Consider the following 16,611-nt stretch of genomic DNA (forward strand, 5'->3'; position numbering starts at 1 on the left):
TTTTTATGTTGCGAGCTACACAACAAAGTAACACAAAGACAACTTTCCCCATCATTTTCCTTTAAAAGCACTTAAGTGCAACGAACCTTTTGCAAAATGCTTGCCGCAAAGTTATCTGAAGTTTTTCGGAAAATTCGCCCCCGGATTTACACGGGAAAAACCACAGACACAAAAAGCTCTTATGGGGCCTGAAAGTTTAAACCTCCATAAATCAGCCAAATCTCCACCGAACTACCCAATTTTCACACACAGAACTTTTCAGAAGCAATTTAAGTGATTTAACGCCTAATGGGCGTAATTGCGCGTCAGGGGTAGAAATTTGCCGGTTAAACCCCATGTAAAGTGGGTATGGACACTCAAGCTTGAAGACGAATTACGAAATTTTGTGATATTTTTTCAGTAATTTTGATCGTTTTCCTTCCAAGGCCTGCCAAGCGATAATTAGGCCATATTTGAAGAACTCGCTCTTTTTGGACCATTTTGAGAAAAAATCAAATACCAACTTTCTATGAGTTTTGACTCCCGGTATCCAACCGCTTGTTCAAAAACTTGCCACCGTTTTCGGTTTTGGAGATAAGAGGGAATTTTTGCAAACAACGTTTTTCACATTCTCTCCCGCATCATGCAACGGAAGATTTGGAAAAAACGACCGCAAGATATTTTATGAGCACCATTTTTCCATTTGGGAGAAAAAAACAAGTTTTTGGGAAAAACCGTTTTTTGGGAGAAAAAAGCAGATATAAGCGACATTTTTCAAAAATCGTTTTGGCATTTTCTCGCAAATCGTACATCGGAGGATTTAGAAAAATTTACTGGATATTTTATCAAAAACGCCATTTTTCACTGAAACGCTTCGTTTGAGAGCACCAACCACCGACATTTTCGCCCAAAAATTTTGTTTGTTAATTTTCGAAATTTTTTCTGGAACTTTTTGGACAAAAAATCCCCCACTGATCCAACTGCAAAAAAACAAAAACGCTAGCATAACTAGTCCATAGAAAATGCTAAAATAGGCAATTAACCGCGGCCGTTTTCTTTTGCTAATAGCAAATTGCTTTTTAACATATGACGATCTCAATAGGTACACGAGTACACTAAACAGCAGAAAAAAATGCTACAATTTCACTTACCTATCACAGTTATACACCTCTCTTGTAGGCTGACGTCTTTGGCTTTTTGCGAGATTTGAACGTAGGAGCTACTGCTCTCCTTAATTTGTTTAATATAATTTCCGGCTTTACCGATTATCATGCCGGCCGTACTATTTGGAACTAATATCTTTACCTGAAAATAGAAAAAAAAACGTAATTAGCCACCTGGAAAAGCACATTTCAATATTTTTAAAGTTTACTTGTTCACCTCCATTCCGTCGTTCTGTATGTTATTCTCAAAACTACCTCGAAACCCTAACGGTATTGTGGCTTAACACAACGTTTATTCGAATAAAATTCCATAAAGCAATAAAAATTTATGTTTCTGAAACCTATAATTATTCATAAGATTTCCGGTTTCTTAAAATATTCATTCATACCCGACCGCTCATTCCCAAATATCGTTTTCTTTTACTGAAATAAATTATTAACACATTCTTCCATTTATATAATATAAAATGATCAGTCTTATATAACCACCTGATTATTTTTAAAAGCGTTTTTGGCTAACTATTTATTAGGAAAAAATGCCAACATGAATGCGAACTGTTTGTACACATTGTTTAGTACGGTGTTGTTAATTGGCTGTTCACATACTCACTTGTTTATCACGTTCTTGTGTCAGTTTGCTATCACCGGCTTCTATTACGGGCTTTGTCAAATCCGGTTTCTCCCTAATTTTATCCATTATAAAATCTACCACAGTCATTATAGCGTCAACACTACCAGTTATCAGGCACACTCTTTCCGTCGTTCCTGGAACAAGAAAAAAACACACTTTTACAAAAATATGTTCACTTTCAATAAATTATTTATATAATTTTATAAAATGCCAATTTTCTGTTATCCATCGTCCCTTTTCTACCACCTCTAGCATGCATTTCAAAGAATTTCCGTTCGACAGCTTGTAAATTTTCCTAAATGTTTTTTTAACCTTTGTTTTATAGCCTGCCTGTTGACTTTTTGCCGGTTTCTGCTTTTTTCAATAATTTCACCACTTTTGTTGCTCTATGTGTGAAAGTCCTGCGTCATTTTCCCCCATTATTATTTTTTTTTGAACCATGTCCATGATTTAACTCTTTGCACTTTGTCGAATGCTTTTTCTAGGTCTATAAAAGTTAGTTCTTAGTAATTTTTTTCATTTTTAGTGTGTTCTCTAATATCGTTCTAATGCTCTCTGCTTTCTTCTTTTTGCATTGGTTCGTCTAATTTCTCCAATTTCGAGAATGTCGCCTACTGTTTTCCTTTCAGAGGTTTTGACGCCATCTGTGTTCAACTATTCCTTGTTCATGTGATTCATTTTCCACTTTTGTCTGTAACTCATATTTTTTTCTTTCCGTTTTGTACAAATACTTTAGAACAACTGTCATTGTTACTCCAAACTTTTATCAAATATGCTTGTTTTTCCCTTATGTTTTTGCCCAATATTATTAAATTATAATTAAAACGAAAACATTGTTGTTTTGTCATTCAAGAGGATCAGTTTTCGGTTGCTTCAATTATTAAAAACAAAGTAAATAGGTATCTCGCAAACAACATGACATAATATTCTGATTTTAATTATAGTGGGTTCCATATTATCTTATCAGTGTTTATTAATTATGGATACATTATAATGTAATAAGCCTGTTGGCAGGCTTTATCAGTATTTATTACCAAATTCCATGATCAACTTGAAACGACAATTGAAAAGACAATTGAAAAAATGTCAACATTTTAAATTTGCACAGGAAATGATTGAGTGAAATCTGCAATCCTCAGTGATTGAATTGGCTATTTTGTTGGCCAGCCATCATCAAGCCAAAGGAAATGATGAGTAAACATAGCCTTGGTTGCAACATTTAATTTTTGTCGGGAAACTTGGAACAACAATATCGATATGGTTTTATCAAGCAGTTCCTAAACATGGGGATCGAATTAATATTTATAGAACTTCATCAAGTTTGCGCAGCACGTAAAAATCCTTCAATAAAAGTTCTTATAAACGACATTTTCACGGAATATTGGAAATTTTATGGTAATACACATTCAAGACGTGTATGTACACTTAACAATATCGACTCATGGCCCATAAATATCCAAGCTATAAATGTATTATGCAAAATTTAGTGCACAAGTTACCATCACTGCATCGATATAAATATGATTTGGCAGTCCTTTAATATGCCTTTGATGTCGCTCATTACACACATCCTAATGTATATAACATTAACAACCGTCTAAAAATACGCTGTACTCGACATTATCTCAAATAATTATGTTGCCAATATCTCGAACAACCAGCGAACTTTGATGATCCACATACATATTTAGGCTGATATTCTGTCAGTTGGCTAAACGATAAAAGCCTTCTGGAAACACCGTCTTCTGCATGGCAAAACAAGAAATAAAATATAAAATTCCAGCTACATTGTCTTTACTACTACTTTACAGAACGACCAACATTGAGCTCAAACAGATGAGCAGATGAAGAATCCACTAAATAAAAAAACATTTTAAAGGTATTTAATGTTAAACTACTACAGTCTAGAATGTTGTGTTCGTATTTAAACCAGTTTTTTTCAACGGCAAACGAGTTCCACTAAAAATGCAATTATACTATCGGTCAGAGTTAATTGAGTGAGTTTCGCGTGCAGTTTCAACTAGGCAGGAGAATAATCTTCGCACAATTGCCAAAATGTTTTTGTTTTTCTGGAGATTAATTGTCCTCTGAAACGCGTTCATTTTTATTAATATCGCTTCCAGTTCTGCCGAAACAAGGCCAACCAGCCGGATGGTATGCAAATCTATTAATACAAAGACCACGTTTCACAACCGAAATATTATGGCCAAAATTAGGCGCACATTTCAGGCTTTCGTCATTCGACAAGGTTTCCTTGAAACCTTATATTTCAACTGAAATTAAACACCTAGAAACAAACACAGTTCGTATTATGATCATGTTCACGTTCTTGCATCAGGGCCCGGCCACAAACAGCTAGTTTCACTTTTTATTGTTTATGTTACTTCTTTGGGCTCCTAACGGAACTAAGTGTAGAGTAAACGGGCTCAAACGCTGTCATTACGAATGAAGAAACCGTCCATTACGCAATAAGAACATCTTCATGTGAAGACCAGTTTTCAGCTTTAAATGACACTGAATATAATTCATTTTTTGAACACCTTTATTTTTTTAATGGAAATGATGATGGGTCCAGGTTTGAGCAAGTCGATTTGAGAATAGTTCAAATAGTTAAGTAGTAGAAAAGGTGGCAGGCAAAACCGCAACTGATAATGAAGACATCGAGTTTGTTGGTGTTTTAAGTCGCGAAAAACTAACGGATTTGGAAGCAGTGCTAGTGAAAATGAATGAAAGAAGCGCACACTGAGCAAAACTGATTATCTCCAATTAAATGAATTGAATGTTATCGAAAAAACTGATTGAAAGAAATAGATTAAGCTGCCAAACGCTTCAACTGCAAGTCAGAGTTAACAAATGCCAATAGGTCTATGGCTGCGCCGCTTGTAAAGTTTCAATTTACGAGAAATTTCATTATATTACGAACTTGAGTCCTCTCGCATGAACCGGATAAATAATGAATGTATTTATCTATTGACGTGCGTTGTGTATGATCAGCTGCCGAAGTCCAAACTTCAAGGGCAAAATCGTGAAAATCGTATCGAGCAAACATTTGATTTGCAATAGTAGAACACAACGAAACCATTGTATGAAAAAAACATCATGCACATTTGCTGATTTTTGTAATCTAGAAAGTGTCAAAGATGTTTGGAGGAAGGCAAATCATTGCCAGATAAATTTATTTATTTAAATAGCAGTACATTTGCAAAGCAAAGTCTTCTACATCGACCACAGGTCCGATGGGCGGCCAGTGAGCGATCCAGATTTGGACTCTAGAGACTTTCATATTACAACTAGTTCCGCTCTTCCCTTGATTTATCATCGGGCAATTAATCGCTGTTCTAATTTCATTCACTCCGATGGTCTCTAAATCGAATTATTAAAGTAAATATTTTGTCATTGTAATTTATTACGAAACTAACCTACATTCTATACGAAAATAGCTGCTATTCACATATCGATGCCAACATTGTTATATACATTCTGGTGGCGTTTTGATCATTTGGTGGAACTGATTGGCATATAATTATGACGAATTAATTGAAAAAATTATACTTCTTCAATGCATCTATTTTATTAGTGTCTCAATTGACTTGAGAAAAAAACGCGAAAGGTGCATTCTGCAACTGAAAATGCAACAAAACATTTTCTTCTCCACGGTGCCAAAAACGTCCACTTCGATTGATCAGCGTTGCATGTTGTTGCGAACATGTTTTTACATAATCCGATTGGAAAACGTGGGAGAAGGTGGCTTTTCTTGGCTTATGCCTCAGTAAAAATACAATGGGACGCGTTTATTTTGTTGGCTTCATTTTACTAGGTTTGCTTTAATGAGCGCACGTGACTGGTTAATACTTGACATTGGCTTTGAGATCCCCATGCGAATTGCGTGCGATTACATAATGTTACTAGCGTACCTGCCAAAACTTGTAATACATATTAAAATCGAGTAAAAATAGGTAAATGCATATTTCGCTTGGAATTCTTAGAGGCGACTGAAGGAGCAGATGAAAATCCGTATAGAATTTCCATACAAATCGTTATGGCAAACAACTGTTAAAGGATAAGATATAAATAAAAACAAACCGAGTTCTAGTGAACTTGGCACTTACCAGGGTAGAAGTCATGAGACTTCGACATTTTAACGCGGGCTCCGGTTTCCTTTTGCAGTTGGGCGATGGTTTCACCCCCTTTGCCGATGATGGCACCGGCTGCCACACTTGGCACGAGTACTTTGAAGTGGTACGTTCCATCGCCACCTGAAACAAAGCCAAAAAATTGAAAAAACGCGCAAAAACATTTTTCAATGATGCTGCAGACTTCACGTGTTCTATTTATCATTTACAGGAAAATTTAGCCGGCATACAACAAACAGTAATGCGGCCCTTTTTCCCGGCCGCTCCTTAAAGCGTTTAGACGCCCAATCTAATTCGTTCAGTGGAGCGGCCAAAGCGGGAAAACGTGAACGAATTACCTACTTTTAACGGGAAAGAAACAACACAATTGCAACTTCTATTTGGGGAACTTTTCAGTGTATTTTCCACTTTCTTATCGACGTTGAAATAATACCAATTTCTGTTTAGGCTTCACAGCGTTCGGCAAGTTTTTTAATTTAAAAAAATCAATTAAAATACGTAATACATCCGTATTTTAATTGATAAATAGACAATAAATGACTGACGCCCAGGAATTGATTTTGATTTGGAACTGAAACACAGTCAGGAAAGTATGTACAATTAAAAAAAATCCCAACAAAATATACAAAAATTGAGTCTAAACGGCCCGGAAATTGGCCCGCGATTCATCGATATTATTAACTACGAAGTAACGATTTTTTAATAAAAAAATTAAACAAAGAGATTCTCATCAAAACATGCTAAAATCGGCTTTAAAAGTTCTATAGAATCACTTAATATTAACCAGTTATGAACGACACACATAAACCGTCTAAATATCAGTTAGTAGCCCATTAAAATACGCACGTTCCTAATTGGTTAACAATTGCTGAAACCCGTTCTTCAACCCATGGGACTATTTCCAGTGCTGTTCGGCTAGTTTACACATGCTTATGTACAAATCGGATAAAATCCAGTGGGAGGATGAACCACAATAACCAACCAACACATATCCATTCCGAAAAGTTAACTCGCTTTGGATTTCCAAAATATTGTGGATCGTCACTTCTATAAATATTTCGCTTGTGAATTCATCCAGCGCCAAATTTATAAATGTTTAGATTGTGAAATTTGGAATGGTTTGCAATATGCTTCCGTGTATAAACTGCGTGGGAATGCGGTCCGATGCGTCTGTGGCTGCCAAAGTTCACAAATACATTTTTTTTAGTAAACAGTGTCCCGAGAAACGGGTGCATTTTCTTCCGCAAACCCCAAACTGACGCATGCAAGCCGCCCAAGAAGAAGCTTTTTAAGCGCCTCAATATCACAAACACTTTAATTCAAATATCAAATAATTCATTAATTTTTCAACACTTCACGCAGCCTAAAATGTTCAACACATTTTAGAACTTTTCAAACTTATTCATTTTTCAAAGTTTAATCCCGAAGCGAACTCTAAACTGCTGTTGCCTTCATTAGTGCGTAAAATAGCCTGTTGAGGTTGAGTCTTCCCACGTCTCCCCGGTTGTTCCAAAACCTTCAATATCAAAAGCTCTTTGTAAAATATGACTGCAAAATGTTACTTATTAGCATTATCATACGGCAACAGATTTTATCCAAATTTCATTTAACTTTTCCGGTCTATCCAGGTCTTCATCTAACTAACTGCCAAACTAGTGCACCAACTTCTCAACTCCATTATAAATCCCCGACTCGAGCGAACTTTCTCATTTTTATTTCATTTTTTTTTTGAATAAACGGGTCGGTTCCATTTCATAATAAGAATTTTATAGCCAAACAAGACACATTAACACACTTAAATCGAGTGTTGGCATTTGTAATTGCAGGAACACGCATATAAAAATTCAGTGGGTGTACACATATTGATGTCGAAACGATATTAAATGGCTCTACATTTACAAAATTGTTCAGTAGCGGTCCTAGACAAGGCCTAATTGGGCTTAATTAAGGACAAATGGGTGTAGCAAATAAAATTTAATATTAAAATACAATTGGACTTCACTTAATGCACTTAATGAGTTAAATATCTGTAAACAAACAAAATTGCAACTTTCCGGAGGCCTTTTCACATTTGCTTTGAAACACCATGAATGCTTCTAATAACAAAAAAAACATTTATAATTTCACTTTTAAGTTGCTGCTGGATTTCAGAAATGACATAATGGATTCGAACAGTGTTTGCTGTTGAGATTAGAGCATACGCGGTTATTAAAATTTGTGGAAACAATGGCATTTTATCTCTCCTCTTAGACACGTTAATGGATTTTTAGCAATCATTAAACAAATAGTGGCAGCTTAAATAACCAGCAATCCAACACAATCATAGAGCAGAAAAAATTAGTATAAGGAACGTTACTTATGCGGTTTAATTGAGGACTTAATTGCGGATTAGGGAACAATTGGCCGTTCGTAATGAAAATCAAGCTGAACTATGCTGGCACTTTTGATGGATATTCAGCATTTTTTGCAACGGATTAACAATTCTGAAAATCATCTAATTAAAACCCAACAGTATTTTCTTCATGGCCAAACAATTTCTCGTCCTTGCATTGTTAATCTGCATTAAACCGCTGCTGAACTCATCGATTATTCACTATATTTTAATGGGAAGTCGACTCCTACTTCCTCACAGTCGAGGTACAAGGTGGATTATAATAAAAATTGATAATTTGGGATTTGGTTTAAAAGATCAGCGTCTTCAAGRGCATGCAGTTCTTCAGAGACGCTCAAAAATTGCATAAATAGTTTCGCATCTAAAGCTCTTAGACCGTTTTAAAATGAGCTCGTYGCATTCCTCGCGTGCTTTAGATGAGAATRATGTACAATTAGRTGCATTTTGAGAGACKTAATAAATTTTGAGTCTTAATTATCGGTTAAATATAAAAAAACATGGGTACTTTCTGAGCTTAATTAATTGCTGTCGRCCTAAGAAGCTCCCCGATGCTCACATGTRAAGTGTTTGTTTGAGTCTGCGATAAGGAAGTTGTCGCCGTTTGAAGATCGGGCCCGCTCAAAAAAATGCTTAAAATGTGCCAAAAATGTTAATTATTTCGGATCTAAAGCTGCTAGCAAGTTTTTAAGTGATCTCTTTGCATGCCTGGCTTAGTTGAGATGAAAATGATATAAAATTTGAGGTATTTTGAGAGGTTTACTACCCTTCAAAAGTTTTCGATCAAAAATCAAAATTTCACATGCGTATTTTCTGTGCTCAATGGATTGCTTCTGACCTAAAAAGCCCCCAAATGTGCTTATCTACAGTGGTTGAGTCCATAACAAGAAAGATACGGTCGGTTGAAGATAGTGACGGCTCAAAAACCGCTTAAAATAGCTACAAAATGTCGATTAATTCGAATATAAAGCTTCCAGGGTGTTTTTCAATGTCCGTTGATTTATCGTGTCCTTTATATGAAGGAGACTCGATATTTATTGAAAAAATTGACCCTCACAGCGTAAAAAATTTTCCGTCAAAAATCAATATTTTACATGCGTAGGTATTTTTTGAGCTCAATAGACCCAAGAACCTCCCAAAAGTTAAACATCGTGACTGCTCAAAACTCGCTTAAAACTCAATGAAACACAGTTGAATTAGTTTTTTGTGTATCGGTTTAAACGTATCAATTGAATCAATATTTTAAGAGCTTTTATTCCTCAGTGTTTGCTCGCAGGCCCCGAATCGATATTAAAATGATAAAAGCCTCCACTATTGGCTGATAGTCTAAACCATTAACGAAATTGGCCGAGCCAAAACGCGATTTTCTGGAATATTTCCAACTGCGCTTAATCAGCGTTAAAAAACTCGCAAAACGTGATTGTAATCTTGAAGTTGACCTATTCAAATATGTGAGATCGAAAATTTCAAGGCTGCAAATTATTTTGCCATTAATAATCAACATCGATGGCTGGGCCAAACAAGAAACGACGAAAACTTCCGCATTTAAACTTTTTATCATTAAGTAACGCATTTAAAATCCAAGCTAAACCTTAGCAAATGCTCAAGGGGAAATGGAAAGTCCCTCTGAATGCGCTTGAAATGAATGTTTTTTCACAGTTTTTCTTGGCTCCATATTGGGGAAAGCTTCGACGATCGACACTGTTCTTAATGTCTTATCAAGGTTTGTGGGATCGGGATTGGAAGAGCCATTAACCTCAAAGAAAATGAGGCCAAACCGCTCATCAATCTTCAGCCACGATGGGCATATTTTAGAATTTCGTATTTCAAGCCCGGAAAAAGCGAAACTTTGAGCCCAAAACGGCACTATATTTTACCGAAAAAATCTGTAAAATCATGCAAAAATTCCCCGCTAAACTGTACAATTTAATCTAGATTTTACTTTCGATAGCATTGATCTTGAAACCGTTCCATAGACTGGTTTTAGACGCATTTGGTTATATCGTCTTGCAATTTAGATTTACTTGCAATCTTTCGATACGCTTTTGCTTTCAGTTCTAGAGCTGCTCGGTGCGACCTTGTTAAATAAAACTAGTTCATTTTTTTGCGGAATGAGTTTATAAACATTTGTGAAAGATTCATGTCATGGTGGTTTATCCAACTTGTTGCCCAGACGGTTTGTTTTTGTTAAATCGCTCAAAACCAAGTGAAATGTTAGTTTAGGTCAGTCACCTCATAGTAATTAGTCGCTGTTTAAACATTTTTTTTCATAGTCTGAATTCAGACCTAATTTTCTCGCCCCCAAAGTTCACTGCCAAACATCATACAGCAAATCAATCAATTTTAGCTTAATCTGAACAAGTTGATGGATTTGTTGATTTCGGCAAACGTTCAATCTTCGCTCATTCATTCAATTAAATTGACATGAGTTAGCCAGATAGTAAATCAGATAGTAAAAAAGTCGAAAGACCCACACAGCCCACATCGATTTCTAAATATAAAAATGCCTAGTATTTGGCCTGTGAGATTTCGCAAACCGAAAATATCTTTGGATTGCGACAATCAAGAGACGTGTTGGATTTTCATAATTTGCTCAACTGGCTCGGATGCATCGTGCATAAAGAACGATTGTTTAGGAATGTTGCGACACAGTTATATGTAAGTTATAGGAAAGTTAAAAAAGTATTTTGTAAATAAATTTTACTTGCAACCAACCAGTTCTGGTTACTGTTCATTTCGTTTTCAACCTTTCCCTTTCAATAAACTTCACTATCAGCCAAACTAGGCATGGGAATGGGAAAAGTTGTCCAAAATTTGGTTCATGTGATAACAGACTTGAACTTTAATCTGGATAATACAATGGATAACAAGTGTTTACCAAAAGTGGTTAAGTCGAAACATGTATTTATTTAACTGTAAGTATGTTTGCACGTCGAATGCCTCCAAGAGATTAGCGCCGTTATACAATCGGAATCGATAAAAACTGTTTCAAGTACTTTTATTAACAAGTTTTGGACAAATCAATCAATTCTAAAACGCGGTGTTCGGGGGACTTATAAGGCATTACAGATTGCACACTTTGACTGCACACGCAATTTATTTACACGCATAATTGCAAACATCTAATTGGATAATAGCATGTATTAAGAAATGGTTCAGTGCAACCATTTATTATGCAATTGAGTCTAAATATAGGGAAATAGTTCGCTGTGAACGTTGTATTCGACATTATTTCATTACCAATTAAAAGAAGAAACGCCAATAATGTGGACAAATTTTGAAGAAATTGAGCAATCGCCAAAAATCTCATAAAGGTACACAAGCATTAAACGATCAAAACCAAATGATTTTAATGAATTTTAATGCGGTTTAAAAAAGCTTTTGGTACAGTACCTGTCATGAGAAAAGTTCTAACCAACCGATTAAGCTAAAATCATGCAGGAAAAGTGGGCGACTTTAGCCAGTTCCCAACTGTACTCTCAAAAAACCAGCCACAAGCAAAATAAACTGTCCGCTTCTTGGGCGGGTTGAGCAGCGCTCGAATCCACAATAATTCAAATGCAACTAGCAAAAAGAGATGGTTTTTCGACATCGAGGGAGGCAAGCAGCAAGTTAAAATTTCAATGTCGGAACAGGAAACCGGAACAGTAATCCGGTCGATACGATTTTCGGTGCCAAAAACCACTTCGATGTTGTCCCAGATTCGACCGAAGATCCACTGAAAACGGCGTCAGCTGGTGCCGGTCAGACGAGATGTTCCTTTCCACTTAAACACCATTGAAAAGCACAGCTAAATGCACGGATTCATAATAACAACAGCCAGACTTTTGCTAATGTTCCAATTAAACTTCTACGATTATGGTAGCAAGCTGTTCTGGGAATACACAATCCAGGCCAAACAAATGTGCGGATTTGTAGAGCAAACAAGAACATTGTACTTCATCGCTACTTAATTGTAGTGTAGATTTATATTAATAATTATCAACAATCAACTGTGAATAAACCACCGGATTTTTAGAGAACATAGAGCAAAAATGGTTCAGGCTTAGGGGGATTTTGAGAAACTTTCGATAATCAAACAATCTCACTTCATCTCAAAAATGCACCTTGAGAAACCCCAAGCAGATAGAGAGTTGACATTTTTATCGGATATAGAGCAAACATTTACCTATTGAACAGAGGAAGTTCCATCAATCCATCACGCTAAAGACTGATTTTGGTAAATTTTTGAAAATTCATGTCCCGTGGCTGCGATTTAAGGAATGAAAGCTCTATTTCCAAAATTCGTTCTTTAAGCTCTAACCAGAAAGAAAATCGCAATTTCAACCAAATATAGAGCAAAGATGGTCCTACTGAAGGCGCAGAGTTTGAATGTCCATCAGGCTCACCAGTGATTTTGACAAATTTTTGAAAATATTGGACACGCTAATAATATAATGGTTCGCGATTAATTATTTTGGAAATAATCCAAAATTTATTACATATTCGTTAATTAAGCCGATTACTCGGCTGGTTGTCTCATTTAGTGGCGGCCGAATGCTGTTAAATAAATTTAAATTTCAATGAGCTCACCAAAATCGCTCAAACATGTGGAGAATCACTTCCGACCTCATTTTTTCCTGCATTATATCGTCACTGGTACGTAAAATCAACCGCAACGCGATGGCAGTTTTACCATCAAAACACTCACTTTATTGGCAATTTCGAATCGCCTGCCTAAATATTAACACATTTTAGGCCATTAAATAATTAACTAAACTAATTGCCGATCAAATGGCGTTAAAAACGGTGAAAAAATTGATGAACAGATAAAATGCAGCAGTTTTAAATCATTTTTCGAGTGTAGTAAAGCCCGCGATTGGGTACCGTTACTACACACGGTCATGGATGACATGAATAACTTCTTTTTTTTAAGCCACCGGAGAATGTCAATGAAGCCCGATGTATTCAGCTCATTTATGAATATCAACATTTTAAAGTATAATTTGGGCATCAAGTCAGGGCATGCATCGATATGCGTTTAGTTTAGTTGCGAACATGAATTATTTAGTTTTTGGTGTTAACCCACTTTGCTACCATTTAAAATGCCAGAAAACAGACGTGAATAAATTGCGATATGATTAGCGGGGTATTATTGCCAGAAAAAAATTGATTTTAAGCCGATTTGGCTTCAATTGCAGTTCATCTAAAGACCGTTCAGAAACTTGAAATTGCTCATTGGACAGCCAAAAACTCTTAATTTTTTTGCGTCCGTTTGTTGTCGAACATTTTCAAACTAGAAATCAGTTCAGAAAAAAGAACTCTTTTAAAGCGATAAACTGATCAATGCAGGCATATAGAGGGTGAAAATGATGCCAACAAAACACGTTCTGAATAACGGCTTGTTACAGTTATTTTCGGCCAACCAAATGCTTGAGAATCAAATGGGTTTCTAGCTTAAGTAGCCAAAGCCCATTGCATAAAATAAACAATTCCACGTCAATTGTTAGTTGGCCGATAGGCCACTTGGCCTGTCGTAAAACTGGTAAGTAAAAAGGCCGGCAAGAATGAAGGTTTGCTTACAGTTATTACTTTGGCATACTTGTTCTGATCGTTATGTGTAAACATAACCCAAGCTTGCATACGGTAAGAAAAAAACGAGTTATCATCAATACAAAACCAATGATTCAAAGTGGGCTTAAAGAGTGTTTTTCAAGTAACATGAATATTTATATCTTAGCCAAGAAACGAGAATTGAAGATCAGCGAAAGATATACAAAACTCACCTGTCATGCCGATTCCTTCGTCAGAACCTCCATCTGAAACAAAAAAACCGAAATGAGTAAAAGTGTGAATTTCGATCACTAAAGTGACCTAAAATTGAATGTTCTCGAAGCAATTGTTAAAATTAAATTATAACGCAATACGAGACCGTAATAGTAAATCCCATAAAGCAACGCAATTTCTGTTCAACCAATTATTTTCAAACTCCAAGTGAAACATATACATGTAATGTTGAACTTTCGGTTTAGTCTTTTGCTGCTACGAATGATGGGTTTCCTCTCAGCTGGAGAGCACAGAAATGGTTATTAAGCTGATTTCACAATAAATAATTGTGCAAGATGAGCCGCCAATGCTTACAAAACTGCAATATATGGAATGATCATAATGGGAAAAATTATTGCGGTCGTTTAAATGACGAAACAACACAATAGACCAAGAGTGTACGCATATTAACAAAACCAACAAGCCCAATTAACCCAAATCTGGACTTTTAACATTAAAACAATTCCAAATACAAACTTTGCTAACTGCTACTTCAAATGGGAATTATAACCAGTTAGAAGCAATGGAAAGGTAGTTGAGTTGGTCCTTGCTGGCCAGGGAATAACAGAAATTAAGCTTTACCGGCGGCTATTAATAGTGTAATTAGTCAATTAGTTTAGAATAAAATGATTTAATGACTCAACTACTGTTTTGCAATCATATTTAATCCCATTATAAACCTTCATAAAACTGTTCAAATTAGCTTTAGAAGAGAGTCGACATTTTTATCCGGCCGCATGCTTTGAAGGCATCAAATGTAGCTTCCAATCAGACATAGAAACTCTTTAGCACTCGCCAAACTTCCGAAATGGGAAAAGCTTTTCCATTCAATGTAATCCATCCTCGTACGCTCTAAGTCTTTCAGCCCGCTCCGATATAAAACTATCGACAAATGTTACGGAAACTTGAGCCAAGAACATTCACATTGAAACTTCACAGCTGCATACTTCACAAGCCAAAAATCAGCTTTTTACGTTATCATTAAATCGATGTCGAATTGGAGGCATTTTGAGTGACTGGAAATTTTACTTGGCCTTTTATTAAATGTTTGGTCAATAATCAAAATTTTCCCTTGCGTGTTTTTTCAACTCAATAGATCGATTCCGACCTAAAAAGCTCCGAAATGTGCAAATATACAGGGTTTGGGCCGTAATAAGTAAGGTATTGTCGGTTAAAGAACTCAAAAACAGTCAAACTAGGCCAAAAATGTCGATTATTTCGGATTTAAAGCTGTCATCGTTTTTTTAATTGAGCTCGTTGCATTCCGCACGTCGATTAGATGTAGAATTAGAGACAAAAAATCGACCTCCACCCCGTATGCAATTTTCGATCAAAAATAAAAATTTCACATGCATGCAGGATTTCCATTTGAAAAAAAAATTTTGAGCAGTTTTCTCAACGGCATTTTGAAACTTATTTGTTTTTACATTTTGTAGATATTAATAGTTATAAAAATGTTGTCGAAATTCCATTAAAGTAAGTCCTTTTCAACAATAAATCCGACTGAAATTAAGTAGAACTTATTCGCTTATAGGAAAACGAATAATTATTCGAGTGGCTGCAACAAATTTTTTACATAAAATTTCAAGTACAGTAAAGTCCGCTTATAATGAACCCGATTATAGTGAACTTTCGGTCAAAACGTACTTTTCCCCTTTAATTGAAACGTCACCCATACAGACCTACGTATTTTTTTACTGGTTTTAACGATCCTGTTTATAACGAACTTTCGGATATAACGATGGCTTTTTAGGTTAGTTAGTATATTCAGTTTCCGTTTATAACGAATTTGACGATGGTTTGTAACACCCATATGTTAAATCAGAACAAATCAAGTTGGTTTTTATGCCGCCGAACACAAGTGCGAAGCTCCAACTTATGGATCAAGGAGTAATTCATTCGCTAAAATATCATTACAGAAAAAAATATTTTTAAGAAAATGTTAGAGGCAACCGATAAAAATGAAACATTTTCTCTTAGATGCAGTAAATTATAATTCATTGAGCTTGGCAAAAAGTTAGCGGAGAAAATATTGCTTTGTTATAAGTCTTGTTGTTTTTGTTGTTCAAAGAATGGTTTAAAATCGTTTTGGTTGTATTTATTGTGTAAAGATTTTTATATATTTATAATTTTCTTATTGATATCGTTTATTTTGGAAAAACAATTGCAATAACTGACAATTTGCACAGACGAATTATCAGAACGAATTTTCATATACTGTATTATCCTACTATTGTTACACAATTTATTAACAATTACTCTTTTTTAGGTTCATTTAGGTTCTTTTGATAACGATAGCAGAAAATAGCTATCGAAACGTCAAGGTAAGTTTTCAAATTAATTTCTTTACTAATTGGAATTTTCTCTTACAGCTTGATCCTAAGTGTGTCGCAGGATACCCTCTAGGTGATAGTTTTTGATTACTTTTTGATAAATGATTCGTTCTTATTGCGAAATAGGAGCACTATTTATCAATCTGTAATAAAAGACGTGAGGAAATTCTGTCTTTTT

The 16,611-nt window shown here is 35.5% G+C and overlaps 1 protein-coding gene and 1 long non-coding RNA gene across 5 annotated transcripts in view; both read right to left on the reverse strand.

Moving 5' to 3' along the window:
• Positions 1 to 16,611, reverse strand: part of LOC109536335 (RNA-binding protein Pasilla) — a 38,755-nt gene that overhangs the window by 9,468 nt on the left and 12,676 nt on the right. For all 4 annotated transcript variants that reach the window (XM_019902510.2, XM_019902506.2, XM_019902507.2 and 1 more), the window contains exons 2-5: positions 14,061 to 14,093; positions 5,883 to 6,029; positions 1,753 to 1,907; positions 1,131 to 1,284 (exon numbers count right to left, since the gene is read on the reverse strand). In XM_019902510.2, coding sequence (XP_019758069.1) covers positions 1,131 to 1,284; positions 1,753 to 1,907; positions 5,883 to 6,029; positions 14,061 to 14,067 — 463 coding nt within the window. In that variant the 5' untranslated portion in view covers positions 14,068 to 14,093. The remainder of the gene's footprint in view (positions 1 to 1,130; positions 1,285 to 1,752; positions 1,908 to 5,882; positions 6,030 to 14,060; positions 14,094 to 16,611) is intronic.
• Positions 2,500 to 5,874, reverse strand: LOC125504967. Its single transcript, XR_007281846.1, has 2 exons — positions 5,193 to 5,874; positions 2,500 to 5,136 (listed from the first exon to the last, which is right to left on the reverse strand). It is a non-coding gene; the product is annotated as an uncharacterized LOC125504967 (long non-coding RNA).

This window comes from Dendroctonus ponderosae, unplaced genomic scaffold (genome assembly GCF_020466585.1).
Source record: "Dendroctonus ponderosae isolate FM_Combo_2020 unplaced genomic scaffold, Dpon_F_20191213v2 Dpon_F_20191213_6, whole genome shotgun sequence".
Classification (NCBI taxonomy): domain Eukaryota; kingdom Metazoa; phylum Arthropoda; class Insecta; order Coleoptera; family Curculionidae; genus Dendroctonus; species Dendroctonus ponderosae.